This window comes from Pan paniscus, chromosome 10 (assembly GCF_029289425.2).
Source record: "Pan paniscus chromosome 10, NHGRI_mPanPan1-v2.0_pri, whole genome shotgun sequence".
Lineage (NCBI taxonomy): Eukaryota > Metazoa > Chordata > Mammalia > Primates > Hominidae > Pan > Pan paniscus.
Window position 1 is genome coordinate 64,404,440 of NC_073259.2, and position 21,708 is coordinate 64,426,147.

The 21,708-nt window shown below is 39.2% G+C and overlaps 1 protein-coding gene across 11 annotated transcripts in view; it reads right to left on the minus strand.

Annotated features, from left to right (window-relative positions):
- BICD1 (BICD cargo adaptor 1) overlaps nt 1-21,708 on the minus strand; it is a 280,206-nt gene that overhangs the window by 36,546 nt on the left and 221,952 nt on the right. For 4 of the 11 annotated variants that reach the window (XM_055095755.2, XM_003813729.6, XM_055095756.2 and 1 more), the window contains exons 5-8: nt 18,349-19,443; nt 12,236-12,387; nt 9,062-9,379; nt 7,884-8,077 (exon numbers count right to left, since the gene is read on the minus strand). In XM_055095755.2, the coding sequence (XP_054951730.1) occupies nt 7,884-8,077; nt 9,062-9,379; nt 12,236-12,387; nt 18,349-19,443 (1,759 nt within the window). Of the gene's footprint in view, nt 1-7,883; nt 8,078-9,061; nt 9,380-12,235; nt 12,388-13,713; nt 14,450-18,348; nt 19,444-21,708 lie in introns of those variants that run through there. The other 7 variants (XM_008966301.6, XM_008966297.6, XM_003813728.7 and 4 more) reach the window with 4 other exon arrangements.

Here is a 21,708-nt window from a genome sequence, read left to right on the forward strand (position 1 = left end):
AGGCTGAGGCAGGAGAATCGCTTGAACCTGGGAGGCGGAGGTTGCAGTGAGGCAATATTGTGCCATTGCACTCCAGCCTGGGCAACAAGAGCAAGATTCTGTCTTTAAAAAAAAAAAAAAAGAAAAGAAAAGAAAAGAAATAAAACCGAAATACATGCCATCTTAAATTTTATTTTAAAATCAGTCATTAGTTATTCAAATTTAGATTTCTGTGTGGAAATTCTATCTAGTTAAAACTAAGAAGTTCTAGAACTGCACCGTCCAATACAGTAGCCCTTAGCGAAATTAGGCTGTTGAGCATTTGAAATGTGGCTAGTTCAAATCAAGATATGCTGTAAGTGCATAATACTGAATTTCAAAGACTGAATAAGAAAAACAGAATGTGTATGTATGTGTATGTGTGTGTGTGCGTGTGTGTGTGTGTATATATATATATATATATATATATTTTTTTTTTTTTTTTTTGACAGGGTCTCACTCTGTCACCCAGGCTGGAAAGAACTAGCACAATCTTGGCTCACTGCAACCTCTGCTTCCTGGGCTCAAGCGATCCCCACACCTTGGCCTCCTGAGTAGGTGGAACTACAGGCGTGCACCACCATGCCTGGCTAATTTTTGTAGTTTTTGTAGAGACAGGGTTTCACCATGATGCCCAGGCTGGTCTCGAACTCTTGGCCTCAAGGGATCCACCCACCTCGGCCTCCCAAAGTGGAATTATAGGTGTTAGCCACCTATGAATTCCATGTTGAAATGATCACATTGTGGATATAGTGTGTCAATTAAAATCTACTACTAAAATTAAGTTCACTTGTTTCTTTTTATTTTATTTATTTTTTGAAACAGGGTCTTGCTCTGTCACCCAGCCTGGAGTGCAGTTGCACGATCATGGCTCACTGCAGCCTCAATCTCCTGGGCTCAAGCAATCCTCCCATCTCAGCCTCCTGAGTAGCTGAGAGTACAGGCGCATGCCACTATGCCCGAATAATCTTTTTATTTTTTGTAGAGACATGGTTTCGCCATGTTGCCCAGGCTGGTCTTGAACTCCTGGGCTCAAGTGATCCTCCATTTTGGCCTCCCAAAGTGCTGGGATTATAGGCGTGAGCCATGGTGCCTGACTTCTTTTTACTTTTTCTAACATGACTACTAGACTACTAGAGAATTTAAATTTACATATATGGTTTATATCATATTTCTATTGAATAGTTCTGAATAGAAACATTCTTGTAGCTGTCATTTTATCATTTGGCAAGAAATATTTCTATTGCACACATAGAAACATTCCAAGCTTTCTTAAAGAGCTCAAGCATGTCTTCCTTCCCCTTCATAACTTCTTCTGACTCAAAAGGAATAAAAAGATAAATGTATAGGAAAGAAGAACCCAGATACATCAAGCGAAAAAAACCGGCATGCATAATGTCTGTGGTTGTGCCAATGGTATTAACACATATGTAAAATGCATATGTTTTTATATATGTATATATTTATATGCATTTCCTTATATATGTATAGAATGTTTCTGGAAAAATACAAAAGGTTGGGTGGGCACAGTTGTGGCAGAAATGTACCATCTACTGTATACCCTTTGTACTTTAAAATTTTTGAACCATTACCTATTGAAAAATATACAGCAAGTATAAAAATGTATTTCTCAACATGTGGTTGACAATTTTGTGAATTAATATATTTTTTCTTCTTTTTTTTTTTTTCTGAGACAGGGTCTCACTCCATCACTCGCTGGAGTGCAGTGGCTCACTGCAGCCTCGACCTCCCAGACTCAAGCAATCCTCCCGCCTTAGCCTCCTGAGCAGCTGGGACTATGAGTGCATGCCAGCACATCCAGCTAATTTTTAAATTTTAATGTAGAGACGAGGTCTCGCTATGTTACCCAGGCCAGTCTCAGACTCCTGGGCTCAAGCAATCCTCCTGCTTTGGCCTCCCGAAGTGCTGGGGTGACAGGAATTAACATTTTTGATTTAACTTATGTTTTGGCAGATTCCAAACTAAAGACAACATGTTCTGACATCAAGAAGTGCCCAGGTCTTCCCCTACAGGGAAGAATTCTGTGGAAACTATGTTCAAAGAAAATACAAGCCTAAGAGATTACAGGTTTCAACCCTTCACTCCTACTAGTTCAAGAATTGAATCCTGTGGAAAAAGAAAGTTTAGTGATATGGGGAAGTGGAATACACATAAATAGAAAAGCCTTTATAGGAAAAAATATAATTTATAAAGTACAAAATACTGAGGCCATGAGTTCAAGATTGACTGATCTCCTTCCACATACAGAACATGGAAAGCAGTAAGAGCAGGTCGTGTGTGCACAGGACATGCTGGCTGATGAAATATGTAACTGAATTGTAACTTGGGACATATTTAAACATTCCTATTCCTCACAGTTTTGATTCTGGTCTCCACTACCTCTCATCTGCATATTTTATGAGTCTCTGTACCTGCTTCTTTATCTTCGATGTTACCCACATCTAATCCACTCTCCACCTTGTCATCAGGGTGATTTTATCAAATGAAAATCTGATCCTATTCTTAAAACTGCTAAGCTATGCCCGTGGTAAGGTCTGCTCTCACTAACCTGGCCCTCTGTCTTCAGGTCCCTGTCCACCTTTGCAGCCTCGCTTTCTATTACTTCCAAGTCCTGCACCAGGTTGTAGTGCTGAGCTCATGGCACTGGGGCAAGTTGACCTCCTTTCCTATAAGGTTCTTCTTACGACCCATACCTGCGCTGCCACCTTCTGCCTATTACGATATAGTCACCTTTCATGGCCAGCCTTGCATTTCTTCTGGAAGGATGTTCCTAACCATCCTAATTCCTTTATTTATTTCAGGAATATCTATTAACATCAGTACATATTTGTCTCCTACCTCCCCTACCAGACTATGAGTTTTATTTGAATATCATTGTATATCAAGAGCCAAGAAAAGTGCCTGACACATAGCAGATATTCACTAAATTTTGTTACATTCTGGTGAATGAGTAAATGGATTAATGAAATAAATGTGATTTTGGTACATGCTTAAGAACATAGGCTTTGCAATACATGAAACAAACAAATATCTACTTGCTTGAATGCAGTGAAACATAAAGGCAGTTTTTACTATGAACATGTCGGCGTGTACTGTTGACTATATATCTCAAGGGGTGATTACGTATCTAAGGCTAATACACTTCTGTGAGTTGCTTTAAAGATCAGTAAAAAGCAAAATATCACAGAAACATTTTCAGACTTCAAAATAATACCATTCTCTTAAACTAGCTGAGTCATTGTGTCAGAGAAAGACAGGAGGGAGGGATGGAAGGAGGGAGGAACAGAAGGAAGGAGGAGACTGAAATGAGAGGGAGAAGCAAGATACCTAAGAGGAAAAGGGTGATATGGGAAACACAGTGTGAAGAGCAAGCTGCTTAGGCTATTACTTCCAGATTGAGTTCAAACTTGCTTCCCCAGGTTTGCCATTTCCTATTTATCATGTGTAAATGCTGCAGTCAGGTCTTTACTACAGAAATAACAACTCCCGCCTGTGAATTACATGGATTCCCTTTACGTATTCTGACAGGCTGATTGCAATTATTGATTAAATGGTAAGATGATGAGGAGGAGGAGGAAGAGGGGACGGAGGAGGAGGAGAAGGATAGAGGCCTAGGTAGTTAAGGAGTCAAGATAAAATGCTGGCTAAAAAATAGGCAACAATTTTGTGAAGACATACAATCTGCTGCCTAATTACAAACTCCTTGATGACAACAGGGTCCCTTTTGAGTCAAGGTCATCAAGGCTGATAGGCACTTCTCAGATCAGCTCGTAACTGAAACTGTGAAAACTAAGATGAGCATGTGGAAGGACACTGGAATTTGTGTGCCAGGATAAGGATAAAGTCAAGAACAAGAAAGTTAACAAGCAAGCCATGGCCAGAAGCACTGCAATTGTAAGGGCTGAGGTTGCAGAAGCTGAGCCAGCCAGAGGGAAACGCCAGAATTTTCCCTTAAAAGGTTGTACTAATGCAGCAAACCGATCAGTATAATGCATTAATCAATTACTATACAATATTCTACTAGTGTTGAAAATCAATGCCCCACCCTATAGTTGATTCTCCAGAATGGAGAAATTGTGCATTTAAGGAGATGAGGCTTTCTGTTTACCATCTCATAGAAATAAAATCTATTTGAAAGTAACTCTTGTACAGAATAAATAACATTTTATGTTCTGTGTCTTAAATTTTTAAACGACACATACCTCTCTCAATTCTTCAACTGAAGGATTAAAAACAAATTAAACTGATTTCATTTTTAGTTGAGGTAATTGTTTCAATGGTCCTCAATAGAAAAATAAAGCCCATATCTGCTTATTAGAATAATTAAAAATCATCTAAAAAGATGTACTAAAAATATATTTTAGGCTGGGCGCAGTGGCTCACGCCTGTAATCCCAGCACTTTGGGAGGCCGAGATGGCGGATCATGATAAGGAGATTGAGACCATCCTGGCTAATACTGTGAAACCCCATCTCTACTAAAAATACAAAAAATTAGCCGGGCGTGGTGACGGGCGCCTGTAGTCTCAGCTACTCGGGAGGCTGAGGCAGGAGAATGACATGAACCTGGGAGGCAGAGCTTGCAGTGAGCCAAGGTTGCGCCACTCCACTCCAGCCTGGGTGACAGAGGAAAACTCCGTCTCAAAAAAAAAAGAAAAAAAAAAAACCCAAAACTATATATATATATATATATATATATATGTAAAACAATGCTTATCAAAAACATTCTGATACATTAATAGAGAATTTTCCTTTTAAAATGATTAATAGATATTGTTACTAGCTAGCAAATTTTATAATGGTTAAACTCCTGAATTTAAAAATAGTCATAAAATCTACTATTTCCCATGGGCTTATGATATTTCTTATATAGAACATAAGACTGGTATTATATGTCATATTTTCTCTTTCTTGGCTTATTGAAAAGATTTTATATAGTAAAAGCATCATAAAAAATGTTTGATATGTCTTACCCTATACAGTTCAGCTGAGGGAAAATAACATATATTGGTAATAATGCAGATATTTGTAGAAGCTACAATTTATTTGGTGTGGATGGTCAGTCACTTTCTGTAGTAATTCATTTAACTAGGACCTTTTAGAAAATGTTGCTAAGATTGATTTGATAATAATTTACTAAGCGTTAATCTGGTTGATTCCACGATACATAATTAAATTATTCCTAAGGCTATAATAACAGCTTTACTTCCTTTCCTCTTTTATTATTTTAACTTTACATAAATGGTGAGAATTATAAAGGTTATCAATATGTTAAGCTGTCATTAGCATGACCTTCTGGTCTGGTGATTATTCTGAATTCCACATTCCTTATATCTCTAATTTTTTTTTTTTTTTTTTTTTTGAGACAGTGTCTCACTCTGTCACCCAGGCTGGAGTGTAGTGGTGCGATCTCGGTTCGCTGAAACTTCCGCCTCCCTGGCTCAAGGGATCCCACCTTAGCCTCCTGAGTAGCTGGGACTACAGGTGCCCACTACCACAGCTGGCTAATTTTTGTAGAGACGGGGTTTCACCATGTTGCCAAGGCTGGTCTAAAACTCCTGAGCCCAAGTGATTCACCTGCCTTGGCCTCCCAAAGTGCTGGGATTACAGGTGTGAACCACTGCAGCCGGCCTCGAATCTCATAAATAGTAATCATTTCTAAGGTCAATGGTATTTTCTGGTTATTCAAAACTAAAGAGTTTAAGACAATATATGGTACTCTCATTCATGTATGCTAACTGACTTTAGAGTTGTAAGATGTGCACAGTGTGTATAAAGTAGCAGAAAGATTCCCAATGTGGGAAAAAGGGAAAGTGTTTCATGGGCTTTTAGTACATTGATATACCCTTCTTGACAGCAACATCAGAATGGAGCAAAAAACATAAGGATGTTCAACTTTTAACTGAGTGATCTCACTCTTGAGAAAAATTTAATAGATGAGAAGCTGAATGCATGAGGGTATTCCCAGCAGTGCTCTATAATATAACAAATAATGAAAAACTACCTCAGTGGACAAGAAGAGAAGTAGTGATTAATGTGATAACAGCATCTGAAACAAAATCTATGATACAATAACTTTAACAAATAAAAACAAGACTAGATAGCAACATGGAAAAGCTTGTGATATAATGTTCATGGCTTAAACAATGTAATGATAACAATATAAAATATATGTTCATGTAAACAAAAACCAGTCATACAAAAATGAAAACAGTTATTGTTGTTAACATTGATTATTAATTTTTAACCTTATTGAGATGTTATCTTTTTAATTAAACAGCAATAGGAGTTATTTATTAATCATACCAATTTCTTTTCTAAGTTCCAGTAGATAGTGCTACTAAATCCATTTGGAATACTAAAAAGAAGACTTGTGGGTTTTATCCGAGTTAGGTATCCTGATAAATCATTACCACTTTGGTGATTCACAGAATACTTCAAGGTACCTTCCAAGGAGGTCTAAAACAATAGGAAATCAGTTATGAAATTAAAAACACCAAGCAGTTTTTACTTTTTTTCTTCTTAGGTGTATATTTTGGCTATTACACCATTCCAACTCATTATCACTACCAATTTCCTCAAACACCTTTAGAACGTGAAATGCACTATCAGTTTCTACACCACATCTTTTAATCCCAATCAGTAGGCTGACTTCATGAATCAGATAAGGAAAGTATTAGAGATCCAAAGGCTGAGGTTTGCAAAAAGGAATTAAGGTAAAATGAAAAAATAAATTCTATTTCAACGGTGGCAAACTCAAAGACTACAGGAGGGGCCAGGAGAGAATAGAAATGAGGATAGCAGGCTGGGTATAAGTAATAAGGAGGAGTGGTGACTGTGGCAAAGTGCAAAGCTTGCCCTAACAGCAGCAGCCACTACAGAGCTCCAACAGGTGTTGACATGCGTGAACGCAGACCTAGGGCTGCCAGATATTCAGAATCTTCCAAAAGAGGCCAGAAATACTGATGTTCATGTAAAATCTCTTGAATTTTTAACTGTCAATAACTAACTTAAATAGTTTTATTTTTTATTTTCTGGCAATAGTCAAATAACAGCTGCCTTTAAGCTTACTTTGGTTTATGGGCTCCTTGTTTGCCACTTCTGCCCTATACTCACATGCAGGGATTCCTTAAAAGGATGATTTTTATTTGCAAGAATAATTTTCTCTATTTGCCATATGTCACATTTTCAAGTTAGGCCTCTTCATAGAACAAGTAAAAAGAATGAAAGGAGGGAAGGAAGAAAGAAAAATGCAAAATAATGAAGCTAAGTGTGAACATGTTGGTAAGCATTAACCAATGGGGGGCCTGCAATCTACAAGAACATTATACTAAGACCTAAATGTTCTTGAGGAGCAAAATCTTAGAAGGTTTTACTTTTATTCTCAGTATAATGATTGAGGAGACGTTCTGAGTCACCACAAAAGGAAATCAGCCCAAAAGCCTTGTTATACATATGGCTCTCCCTTTACGGAAATTACATTAAAAACGATAAGAGAGAACTGGCCAAATCTGACCAAGATGGAATCGCCATGAGCTACCAAACTGCAAATAGGATCCAAGTGTGTGTGCGTTGTGCTTGTTGCTAATTTCCCTTTACCTATCCCATTCCTTCCAACTCTCATTTGCCATCTTTGGCTGTTAAATGGAAGTCTGTCATTCTAAGGAATATGAGTGAAGGAGGAAATGGGAAGCTAAGTGTAAGGAAGTTTTTACTTGACTTACAGGAATTTACACATCATCAAAGGTATACTCTGCAGCTGGGTGAGCCTGAGTGACTGGAAGGAAGGGGAGAGTCTATTCAACTAATCATTTGCATCACATGCACCCAAGGAAAAAATGTTTACCTGGTGGAGCCACGGTTAACCTTTTTTCCTTGCTGAGCCGGTGCCCTTGGATGAATTCACTCATGGAAGGGGGGCCCTTCAGAAGAAATGATTCTGTGGAGGTGGGATCAGGGGGAACTCTTAATAAATTCTGTAGGTAGGAAGCCCCTGAAGTCCTGGGACGGCTCTGATCACAAAGGGAAGGTGAAAATTGTCTTGCAGGAGATCCAAGAAAAATACATATAGGAAACAAAAAAGTTTTACTTTAATTACCTTTTAACGCCTCACCAGTGACAACATTATTTATATTGGCATTTAATTTTTTAAATATGTAAATCAATCTTTTTGCTTTTTTTTTTTTTTTTAGTTTCCGCATCAGGATACAACCCTATTTGGAAACTGTTCTGGATACTGGAAAAAAGATTTATTACAGTTAGTCAGCTTGAACCGCAAATAGAAAATATATTATTTGAGTCTTTAATGAAAGCTCCTAAAATAAAAATGTTACCATTAACCGAAAATACAGGGTAAGTAACTCAACAGCCAGGACTCTGGAAAGAGGTCACAAAATCAAGCCCCTAAAAACCTTACAAGTGGTTTCTCTGGGCAATATTCCCATGCCAAATGAAAAAGCACAAAAACCTGCTTTCAAGAAAAGGACTGTGCGTATTCCATCCCATTTTATCTAGATATAGACATCCCCTTTCAGTCTGTCATCAGTTTTGGTCATATGGACAAAAGTTTCCCTAAGAGAACATATTCATATCCTTGCCCCGTTAAAGAGAAGCTGATAAACAGCACCACTTCCAAAGGTACAATGACTTTTAAAATTATAACCCAGGTAGAACACAGCTTCATTCTTAATATCCACCTTTATCTACCAATTCTCAGGTTGGAGGTAAGGGAGAGGCATATTTACACATACAAAGAGTAGCAAAAATATTAACAGACACTTGAAAATTATATTACGATTAATCAAGAGGAGGGATTGGGCAGGGGGTTAGAAAGGACTACATAAACACAATTATCAAAAAGGTTTTGATCTGGAAAGACCCACATTAGCAAGACCATTTATATGCCAGCTCCCATTTTTTCTTTTCCTTCCCCTCCTCCATCCTCCACAACAAGAGCACATTTATTTTTGCAGTTAACTAAAATCTGGCCACTGCACCGTACTATGAAGATCGCTGCATGCATACCTTTTCCTCTGAGTGCCACTGCTGACCCGAATGTTGGGTGTCTGTGGGCCCTGACTATGCAGGAGGTAAGTGTCTATGGTGGGCACGGTGACTGATGCCTCCCCACTTACTTTAGGGCTGCCGATCTTGCTCTTTCCAAGTTTGCCTTTGCTGCGTCGGGACTGCTCATGGTCAAACTCTAAGTCCTCCAGCCTCTGGGTCAGGGCGAGTTTTTGCTGGATAGCCATTCGTAACAAAGTGTTTAGAGTCTTCTTCTCATCCTCTGCAGCTGCTAACTGTCTCTGCATCTCATCCAACTGGGTGACATATTCATCACATCTGGAACCAAAACAGAGAAGTGGTCAGAGGAAAATCTTGGTGAAACTGAATTTGGGACTTAAGTTGAAAAGTAATAAATTTGACTGAAATTTAGAAATTTAGAAGACTGGTTTAAAGGTCTAGCAATAGAATGTAGATAACCCACAATAGCAGAAAATTGGAATATATGTTCATCCGTACAATGAGATATATGGGACTTTTTTTAAAAATTTATTATTATTTTGTTGTTGTTGTTTTATTTGTTTTTTGAGACTGAGTCTCGCTGTATCGCCCAGGCTGGAGTGCAGTGGCGTGATCTTGGCTCACTGCAACCTCTGCCTCCCAGGTTCAAGCGATTCTCATGCCTCAGCCTGCCGAGTTGCTGGAATTACAGGAGTGTGCCACCATGCCAAGCTAATTTTTGTATTTTTTTTAGTAGAGACGGGGTTTCACCATGTTGGCCAGGCTGGTCTTGAACTCCAGACCTCAAGTGATCCTCCCACCTTGGCCTCTCAAAGTGCTGGGATTACTGGCATGAGCCACCATGCCCAGTCATTATTATTTTTTAAAGAGACAGGGTCTCACTGTGTTGCCCAGACTGGTCTCGAACTCCTGGCCTCAAGTGATCTTCTTGCCTCAGTCTCCCAAAGTGCTGTGATTACAGATATCAGCCACTGCACCCAGCCCATATGGAGACAGTCTTAACAGGCAATGTCTTTTGGGACAGAGTTATCGCGGGGCTGCTGTGTAACAGACGAATAACAGTCAAGTCTCACACAATGTCCACTGTACCTGAAGTGTCTTACAGTAGCTCTTTTTACTGTATGACATTGTATTCTTTGGAGGAATGTAACAAGTTTATTATAGGCTATGCCTATAGTATCCAAAATAATAATGTTTATAAAGAAAACATTTCCTTATCTATATTTATATGTTTTAGTTTAGTATAGATTGCAGCTGTTGGTCTTGTCAATTTGACTGATTTGTCTGAATTAGAAAACTGAGTATTTTCAATGATTTCTCAACCAGATGACAGAGCAATGAGTTGTCAAAAAACAAAAAACAGAAAACCCTGCAAAAACCAAGATTTCACAAGGTTTCATACAGATACAGCAGGCTGTCCGAAACATCTTTATTCAGGTTTCATACTTGTGCCGAAGAAGAAAGATAAGCTCAGTGATCTTTTTTACTTACCAAAGGCAAAACCTGAGCACATATACATTTGGAAGGTAGAGGTGGCGTGGAGAAAAAGCTCATTCTGAATTTTGTTTTGTTTTTTTCTGAGTTTATTTACCCGCTAAAATATGAATAACAAATATTGTTCATGCCACAAAAAGTCTGTGAAAATAGACAATTTGGGGATAACAATTCCTTTTTATAAAAAATTATTATTATTTTTGAGACGGAGTCTCGCTCTATCACCCAGGCTGGAGTACAGTGGCGTGATCTCAGTTTCTGGGGGACTCCTATAAAGCTCAAGAGATCTTTTTTTGTTTGTTTTTAACACTTTTACATGTATCAGCCAAATGTAAATTATTTACTAAATCTGCAAGTAAAGCCATAGTAATTATTCGTGAATTTTGCACCAAGTTTGCATCATACAGGATACACAATTGGTAGGATTTGGTCGGGCATGGTGGCTCATACCCGTATCTCAGGACTTTTGGAGGCCGAGGTGGGCGGATCTCTTGAGCCCAGGAGTTTGAGACCAGCCTGGGCAACATGGCGAGACCCTGCCTCCACAAAAACCACAAAAATTAGCGGGTGTGGTAGTGCAAGCCTGCAGTCCTAGGTACTCGGGAGGCTGAGGTGACGTGGGAGGATTGCTTGAGTCCAGGATGTCCAGGCTGCAGTGAACCGAGATAGCGCCACTGCACTTCAGCCTGGGTGACAGAGTGAGACCCTATCTCAAAAAACAAAAAAACAAAAAAAAAGTAGGTCTTTTTTGACACTGCATTGTGACAGCAAAAAATGTATTTCAACAGTATATTGAAAATCTCAAGATTCTGAAAACTTCAAATCAAATACATTCTTAACAATCACTTCATGTTTAAACACAAAATACAGCCGGGCGCGGTGGCTCACGCCTGTAATCCCAGCACTTTGGGAGGCCGAGGCGGGCAGATCATGAGGTCAGGAAATCGAGACCATCCTGGCTAACAGGGTGAAACCCCGTCTCTGCTAAAAGTACAAAAAATTAGCCAGGCGTGGTGGCAGGTGCCTGTATTCCCAGCTACTCGGGAGGGTGAGGCAGGAGAATCGCTAGAACCCGGGAGGCGGACGTTGCAGTAAGCTGAGATCGCACCACTGCCCTCTAGCCTGGGCAACAGAGTAAGACTCCGTCTCAAAAAAACAAACAAACAAAAAAAAAAAAAAATATATATATATATATATAAGTAATTAGCTGATGTGATGATTATTAATCTTCATTATGACAGTATCTTCTCGCACAGTACTAAAGGTAAGGCACTTTTATATACTTTCATGTACTTCCTTCACAGAACTCTATTTCAGAGGTGATAATATTTAACTATTCTAGGAAGTGGGGTTTTTTTCCTCATTGAAAGCTTTTTATTTGGAGGGAGACTCTCTTTGGGGTGCATAAATTCTAGAAGCAATCTATTAATATTAGCTTACTTAAAAAATATTTTTATGTAATAGAATTTCTGGATCCAGAGTGTTCAGTAGGGGGCTCTGGAAAACAGCACAGAAGGCTTGCTTTTAGATACGTCAGAGTGGACTTCCACAGATTTTCTTCACACTTAGCCATCCTAGACTACTCACCGAATACACTCAACATGCACAAAGGCAGGGCTGTGAATTTTAAAGCCTTTTCCCCACCTACCACACCCAGTCATAGGAAGAAAATACTGTTACCTTGTTGCAAACATTGCTCTCAGGGATGAGAAGGTTGCAGCATCTTCTTTCAAAGCCTTCAGTTCATTTCTAAGCTTCGTCATGGTTTCAGTCACCATTGCTTTTTCATTTTCATATTTGTTCTTGAGATTAGCTAGCGCCACCTCAGCTGTCTAAAGCAGAAAATCACACTGCTTACAATTTTCATATCAGGAAAATCCATCATACAGATTGCTTCATGCTGTGCCTATTATGTTCTTTTATAAAAGGAAAGTGAAATTGATTTGGTTACATTTTATATAAACATAGGTATGCGCTTTGGACACAGGGAAGTTTTTCTTTAATGTCAAAATGTGTTGTGAATTCATAATGTGGTTAAATTGCCCTAGAAGCCCGCTGCGAGCCAGAGTCAGTATCAGGAGCTAAGAGAATGACAGTAGTTTAATAAATATTTAATGCAGATTGCTGAAAGTATGCGATTTTAGGACAAGGAGGGAGCCAAAATGAAACTTTATACAAAAAAAATTTTTTTACCAATTATTTAGTAAAGAAGCACAGCTTCAATTGGAATAATCAAATTGGAATATGTTAGAACTCAAATTTTGTCACCTGTGCTCTGTGGGCCCAAAACATAGAATAAAAGACATACACCATTGTAATTTATAATATGAGTATATGATAAACTATAAATCCATGTTATCATACATTTAAGGAAAAGAAGTGATAAAGAACTAATTACTTTCTAATTTGCATACAATTTGTCCAAACAATGAAATATAGTGAAATATAATTCCTTCAAAATCTCCATAAAAGTAGGGGTTATAAAATGTTGAATGAGTTAAAACATTTGTTTGAATCTGGGATTTGGGCATGTCCGAAGTTCTTGGAATTAATAGTGTTTCAAATCAAGAGCTACCCTGGCACACACACAAGTAAAAAAACACACTGACTGAATCAATGCATAAAATCAGTGTATACTTAGGGATTGCCTGTTTGATGCATAGCACACAGTTTGCATGTTGAAGCCAAACTGGGAACACATGATTTTTACAAACTGGAAACTATAACTTTTCAAAGTGTATACAAATACCCTATACTAATGAACAACCCCATTACTAGTAGAGAAATCCATTACTAATGGGATTTCCCAGGAAGACTACCTTGGTTTTTAACATTTCTTTTTGTTGCTTGAAATGGGCAGCTTCAAACCTTCATATGCAAAGTGCCAACATCTATAGAAATAAATTCTTTCTTAATTAAATCTATGTTGGGATAGGGTACTTTGTTACTGTTTTGATTCCGAAGTAGTTTCTTGTGAGTTTTGATTGGATTTAAATTCAGATTAAAATGAGACTTTACTCATAAAATACTTCTGTATGTTCTGTAAATACTTGGAGGAATCTTCAGAAATATTACAGATTCAGAAAATTATCCACAAGGCAGAAATTGACCTGGGGAAAAATGGCAGTCGTTTAGTGTTTAAAAAGCTTAGACACATATTCATTTAAAACAGAAAAGTATGTTTAAGTTGTGAAATGTAGATGTAACAAATTTGTAAGCACATAGAATCCCATGGTCAGTATCTAAGGGGAATAAAGTGGGGGATAACAGAAGAGCTAGATCTGAAATAGAAATACAAACTCATTTATTGTTTGTGACAAATACCCCAAAGCCTCAGTTTTGTTTGTAGATTTGTTTGTCCATAGACTGTGCAAAGTTTTTCCAGAATTAAGTAATTTTAAGTATCCATAACTCACTGGATTTGCTGATTTCTGCTTTCACCACTTTCTCCACACATTCCAAAGTTGACTTTCTAAATTAAAAAAGTCTTATTTCCAGCCACATAGGCCTTTGTGAGCATTCCTTGAATATATTATTCTATTTTGTCACTCCAAAGCCTCTCTACCTACTGTTCTGTCTGGAATTACTTCCTCCTTCTCTGGAAAACAACTTCTTATCCTTTAATAACAAACTAAGGTATAATTGCTTCTGTGAAGTCTTTTCCGCTCCTCTAGGAAACCTTAGTTGCTTCCTCTGCATTGTTCTCATAACTTGGATTACAGCATGTGTAATGTTGAACTGTAATTGTGTTTCTATCCTGACATCCCCAGGAGGCTGAGTCTTCGGGAAGGCAGGGACCATGTGTTAGTCTTCTTTGAATCTTCAGCATCTAGCACAGTGCTAGATGGACGGTGCTTCATAAGCATTTACTGACTTCATCAGAAGGCACTGTGCCTATGAAAAAATCCTTAAGTAAATGAGAAGATTCATAGAGACTACAGAATGCCTATTTATTTATTTTTAACTTTTAAGTTCAGGGGTACAGCTGCAGGATGTGCAGGTTTGTTACATAGGTAAATGTGTGTCATGGGGGTTTGTTGTACCAATTATTTCTTCACCCAGGTATGTAAGCCTAGTATCCATTTGTTATTTTTCCTGATCATCTCCTTCCTCTCATCCTTCAGCCTCCAACAGGAACCAGTGTGTGTTGTTCCCCTCTATGTGTCTATTTGCTCTCATCATTTAGCTCCCACTTATAAGTGAGTACATGCGGTATCTGGTTTTCTGTTCCTGTGTTAGTTTGCTAAGGATAATGGTCTCCAGCTCCAACCATGTCCCTGTAAATGACATGATCTCATTCTTTTCTTTCTTATGGCTGTATAGTAGAATGCCTATTTTAAAACAGGGAGATTTCCTTTTTTCCCCTGTACCCCAGAATTCTCACCTTAACCTTAAAAACAAACATTCCACAATGTCTAAATAAATATAGTGAATGTCATCTGTTAATACTTGAAGGTATTTACGGCAATAAGCATCACAGCAGCAGGCCCAACATCATGAACGTGTAGACCAAAGGCATTGCTAGAAATGTGTTTTCATTTAATTTAGTGAGCCCATATAGACTGTAACTCTAATGTAATGCAAATGGTACAGGTTGAGCATCTTTAATCCAAAATCCAAAATGCTTCAAAATCTGAAACCTTTTGAGTGCTGACATGAGCCACAAAATTCTACACCTGACCTCATGTCATGAGTGGCAGTCAAAACTTTGTTTCAGCCACGGAATCATTAAAAAAATTGTATAAAATTACCTTCAGGCTATGTATATAGGAATACATGAAACATAAGTAAATTTCATGTTTGGACTTGGATCCCATCCCCAAGATAACTCATTATGTATATATGCAAATGTCCAAAATCCAAAATCTGAAACATTTCTTGTCCCCCAAAACATTTCGGAAAAGGGATACTCAACCTGTACCACAAAGCACAGTGAAAACAAAACTTCAGCTAGGAATGCTTTGTTCTGTTCTGATTTCCTGTGGTACTGTTTACATCACTCTGAAGTGCTTGATAAGTCCTGTCTTGTAAACAGCTACAGGCAATTGCGGAATTCCTACTAGATTATGTCATTTATTTTTGCATCTCTACTTACTGCCTCCCAGAAAATATGTAATCAATGAATGCTTGTTCACAAATTAGTCTCTGTTGGTTGGCCAAGTGTCCTTATCTATACCTCTGTTTCAGTTAAGCATCTTGATTTTTTTTTTTTTAAGACAGATTTTCGCTCTTGTTGCCCAGGCTGGAGTGCAATCATGCAATCTAGGCTCACCGCAAGCTCCGCCCCCCGGGTTCAAGTGATTCTCCTGCCTCAGCCTCCCGAGTAGCTGGGATTACAGGCACCCGCCACCACGCCTGGTTAATTTTGTATTTTTAGTAGGGACGGTGTTTCTCCATGTTGGTCAGGCTGGTCTCAAACTCCTGACCTCAAGTGATCCACTGGCCTTGGCCTCCCAAAGTGCTGGCATTACAGGCGTGAGCCATTGCGCTCAGACCTAAATTGTTAATATTCAACCTTTAGGAAGAAGTCAGAGAAGTTATCTGGATGGCTTGACCAAGAATACCCCAGGATAGCATGTCCTTGTGTAAGCCTTATCTAATATGGTATTGGTTATTTATGACCACTCTGAATCACTGGGTCTTTAAATTATAGCAGAGTTATAATAATAAATTCCTTTATTCTGACCTAAAATTAGAGTCAGATCTCTCACAAATTCTTCATTCACTCTAATCTTTTCTTTTTTATTTTATTTATTTTATATATATATATATATTTATTTACTTTAAGTTCTAGGGTACATGGGCACAACGTACAGGTTTGTTACATATGTATACATGTGCCATGTTGGTGTGCTGCACCCATTAACTCGTCATTTACATTAGGTATATCTCCTAATGCTATCCCTCTCCCCTCCCCCCACCCCACAACAGGCCCCGGTGTGTGATGTTCCCCTTCCTGTGTCCATGTGTTCTCATTGTTCGATTCCCACCTATGAGCGAGAACATGTGGTGTTCGGTTTTTTGTCCTTGCGATAGTTTGCTGAGAATGATGGTTTCATTCACTCTAATCTTTTCTATTTCTCTAAAGTGACAACATAAAATAAAGTCATATTTTGCCCTTAGGTTTATATAAAACATGTTAATAGTGCAAACAATATTATAGCTTATGGTATAGATGTCAATTATATAAATAGATTTATGGGAACTAGAGATGAGGACTTGAAAGCTGCACTGTAGATGACATAATAAGGGCGTGATTTTCCCCAGATGATGGCAAATGGAGAAGACACTCTGAATCTGAAATTAATCCTCATTCTCCAAAGACCAAGAGCTCCCTTGACCTACTATTCACTGGCACTGCTTGCGTTTGCAAGAGGGTATTTGGTGCTTTGTTGCTTCTCTTTATCAACACCAACATTTATTCAGCACCTTTCTCAAATATGTGTCTTTCAAGAATATCTTTTCAGATAAACTAAATAAAGGTGAAAATAATTTTCCTGCCTATATTTCGCAGCACTCCCACCAAGGTAAAACTCAGGGTGAAAATAATTTTGGTCATTAAGGAGGGCTGGGAATTAGACAGGTTCATGTTGTAACATTACTACTTGTCCAGAAGGACAAGATCAATAGCTAGGAAAAGCTCCCTATTACTTAACCTCTGACCCAGGTGAGTTAACATCCCAAATGAACCTAAATTTCAGATACGTGGTCAGTAGCACAGGTAGAGCTCATTCTTATACTCTCTCACACACTCTCTCTATTATTTGCTTGCTAAAGTGGCCCCAAACTATTTAATTTGTTGGTAACAATCTGTCTGGCTTTGTTTCTATTACTCACTCAGGTCCTCACAGTTGTCTTGCCTTTCATCCCTGTCTTGTTCATTTATTTAGCGCTCTTGTTTCTCTAAGTTTGGGATGAAGGACAAAACACTCCTTTTAATCTTGCTATACTTGGCTGGGCGCGGTGGTTCATGCCTGTAATCCCAGCACTTTGGGAGGCTGAGGTGGGCGGATCACTTGAGGTCAGGAGTTCGAGACCAGCCTAGACAATATGGTGAAATTCTGTCTCCACAAAAAGTTAGCCGGGCATGGTGGCACATGCCTGTAATCTCAGCTGCTTCGGAGGCTGAGGCATGAGAATCGCTTGAACCCAGGAGGCGGAGGTTGCAGTGAGCGGAGATGGCGCCACTGCACTCCAGCCTGGACAACAGAGCGAGACTCTGTCTCAAAACAAAAATAATAAAAAAAAATAATAATAATTTTGCTATACTCCTAGAAATTGAGTCTTGAATCTGAACCTCCAGCTCCAAAGCTGGGGTCCAGTTATTGGCCATCAGACCTTCTTCACCATATGTACCCAGATTTCCCTCTGTTTGCTCCAGCTGCCTGCTGGGTGTTTGTCTTTCTTGCTGTATCGCCCTGGTTGGTGTAACCTGCCTTGCCAGCCTATTCTGCCACCCTCCATCTCCTGTTTCCACAGCCACTCACTGCCAGGCTTCAGCCCAGCACCGCCTGAGCTGCCTTTCTACATCTGCAGAAAGGCATCTAGATCTTCTCCTGTGTTCCCGCTTTAAGTTCCTCACCTCTGCCTCCACCTAACTGGGCACAGATATTTCATCATTTAAAAACAATAATTATTATGACATTCTGATCTGGCACTGGGACAGTTTTATTTATCCACTTACCAAGAATCTGAACTCTCATCTTGACGATACTCGATACTCAATAAAATTAGGGAATAAATTAGTTAAGAAAGCTTTGACTGGCATGCTTTCACCAGCAGAATGAGATTACCTGCTTGTTGGCTTTCAACACCGCCCTCAATGTGGCGATCTGCTCCCGTTTGGTGCTCAGCAGGGACTTTAGCTTGAGGATCTCTTCCATTAAGGCTTCCTTGTCTTTATCAATCATGGGGGCTAGCTCCCGAGCCGCTGCTCTTTGACGAGACAGTTGCAAGGACCGGTCCACAGCTTTCTGCAGATGCTTGATTTGGTCCCGGATTATGGCATTAAGGTTGTAGATATTCATTGGCTCTTTGCGGATGTCACTTGTATCCAATACTGGAGATGACGGTGGGGCAGTAATAACAGGAGAGATTGTGGGGGTCTTAGTTGGACTTGGTTCTTTGCTGGCCTCTGTGCTTTCTTTTGCAACTGGTTCAGATGAGGTCCTTGTTTCTACCGGGGATGACACACCCCGCCTGGCTAATCGTGGGGACAAAAGTCCTCTGGGATCATCGGGCCCTTTCAGGCTGCCACTGCGGGTGACTCTGCTCTGCCTATAGTAATCCAGCATGACCCTGTTGGGAGTTTCATTATTACATAGACACACATGGTGGTAAAGCTGAGCTAACTCCTCACTGAATGTCACTAACTCATCCTGGGCCGTATTAAGGGTACTGTGATTTTCGTTGGCTATGCTGGTCATCTTTTGCAACTCCTTCTCCATGTGGGCCATCTTCTCACCACTCTCCTTGGTGGTCTTCTCAAGGCTTGTCACCTGCTCATCATACATCTGGATTTTACTCTCATACTTGGCCTTCTCATCAGTGTAGTTTTCTACAGATTTATTATATTTCTCCTTTAAGGCCTTAATTTCAGCTTTCAGATCAATCACCTCAGTTACTGCCACCCTGTATTTGCATTCAAGGATCTCTAAACCATTGATGTCCACCTCATAGTCATGGGCCTCCTCCCCTGAGTCCTGGCCCTTCTCCCCATCCAGCTCAGCCTTGAGCTCCTTGCTGCTTTGCAGGCCCCTCATGGCATTGACGTGCTCTGTGAGCCGGTGCACCCGCTCATGCTGCTCCGTCAGTGCCCCCTTGGTGTGTTCCAGCTGTGTCTGTGACTCCTGTAGGTTGGCCAAAAGAATGGCCTTTTCCCGCTCTACCTGCAATGGCAAAAGAAAGTTTCTGAATCACCTCAAGGCAGCACCAATGATGAACTTAATCCATTCACAGTTGGGCATGTATACACTTAAAATCACTGCAGCAGAGCCAATGTTCCCACTATTTCAAATTAAATTGGAGTGTTTTTTATTTCAGCAGTTCTGGTAAGTCAATCTAAAAGTACATAATTCTAAAAGAATTATACTGCAAGTAGTTACCCATCAATTTCGCTTGTATCATACACATATACTCACGAAACTTCAATGTTATTAGAACAATCTTATTTTGATTTTTAACACCTTGCAGAAAACAACATGACTTTAAGAGATAAGCATAGGACTGGTGTTATTTTTATTTTGAGTGCCTTAGAGTACATCTGCTTTTCAGATCATAAGTGACTGTATCAGGGTGCCTATGAATCAATCATCTTTTCCTTCCCAGAGCTCAACCCCAAATCAGGTTTAAAACCTAAGGCTTTAACTCCCTAAATAATGCTGAGTACTTTAACCATCCCCTTAAAAATAAGCATTTAGTCCCCAAAATAAACACGCACTACATTTGATAGTTTTTATCTTTTTTTAAGACAGGGTCTCGCTCTGTCACTCACACTGGAGTGCAGTGGCACAATCAGGGCTTACTGCAGGCTCTGCCTCTCAGGCTCAAGTGATCCTTCCACCTCAGTGTCCTGAGTAGCTGGGACTACAGGTATGCACCACCACACCTGGCTAATTTTGTGTGTGTGTAGAGACAGAGTCTTGCTATGTTGTCCAGGCTGGTGTTGAATGCCTAGGCGCATGTCAGCCCCCTGCCTCCGCCTCCCAAAGTACTAGGATTATAGGCAGGAGCCACCACGCCCAGCTTTGATGGTTTCTAATATAAAAGTCAAAGAATACATACAGAATTTTAGGGCTAAAAGAACAACTTATAAGTCAATTCAATTCCTTCAGTCCAAAATAGGAATTTTAAATATTAGTAATTAATTTGAATAATGTGATACGTAAGTATTACCGTGTGATGAAAAACACTCAGGTGTCCATATAAAATACTGTCTCATTAAACATAGGTATATAAGAAATTGCAATGTGGAAAAATTTTAAACCATTTTCTCTCCTTCCATATGGGTAAATATTATGAATTATGAGTTTTTACATTTATAATGTAAATGTTTCTCAATAACCAAATAATATTGTTTACATTATTGTTCTATAAGAAGTATCATGGTGTTCATATCCTTCTGCACTTGTGTTTTCTTTTCTTTCTTCTTCTTTTTAAAAAATAAACCATCATGAGATCTGCTTTAAGAGCAATGAATTGATGCTGAATGTTTTCATATCTAAAGGAAAGTATCTATTCAAACTTTCTTTTTTTTTTTTTTTTTTGAGATGGAGTCTCACTGTGTCTCCCAGGCTGGAGTGCAGTGGCGCGATCTCGGCTCACTGCAAGCTCTGCCTCCCAGGTTCACGCCATTCTCCCACCTCAGCCTCCCCAGTAGCTGGGACTACAGGCGCCCACGACCACGCCCAGCTAATTTTTTTGTATTTTTAGTAGAGCTGGGGTTTCACCGTGTTAGCCAGGATAGTCTCGATCTCCTGACCTCGTGATCCGCCCACCTCGGCCTCCCAAAGATTACACTCCCAAAGATTATAGGCGTGAGCCACCACGCCTGGCCCAATTCAAACTTTCAAACTTCCTGGATCATACATTAAATCCCTCTGAACTCTTCTAAATCCCTAGGTGGCAAGTAAAATTATTATAATTAGATATAATAAATATTAATCATTAAGTATGGTTAATATTTTAAAACTAGCTTATTACTTTAGGATACACATGTGTATATGTAAATGTATAATAGAGTAGAGTAGTATTTTTATGATCCTTTGTGGAACCTAATGCCCCTCATTTAACTTTCATGGTAGTCCTCTCTTGGCGAGGTTCTAATATGGGTAAGTTTCAGTTACTATGCTTTAGTTAAAACACCAGCTACTCCCCAAACCATGGTCCAAATTTCAATGACCAAATATATTGATTGTGAGCAATGCATAATGCACAATCTTTGCTGCCAGCACTTCAGTCTATAAAATCACTACATAACATCATGACCAACGGCCAATGACACCACTTCATTCAAAGTCGGCCAGTGATTGGTTACTACGTATCTGTTATTCAGTTCACTCATAGACAGCTAAGGATGTAGTTGCCTTGTCTTGTCTCCTAGTGATAAATCCATGTGATGTTTTACAAAAATGAATTACAAGAAAGAAAGGACA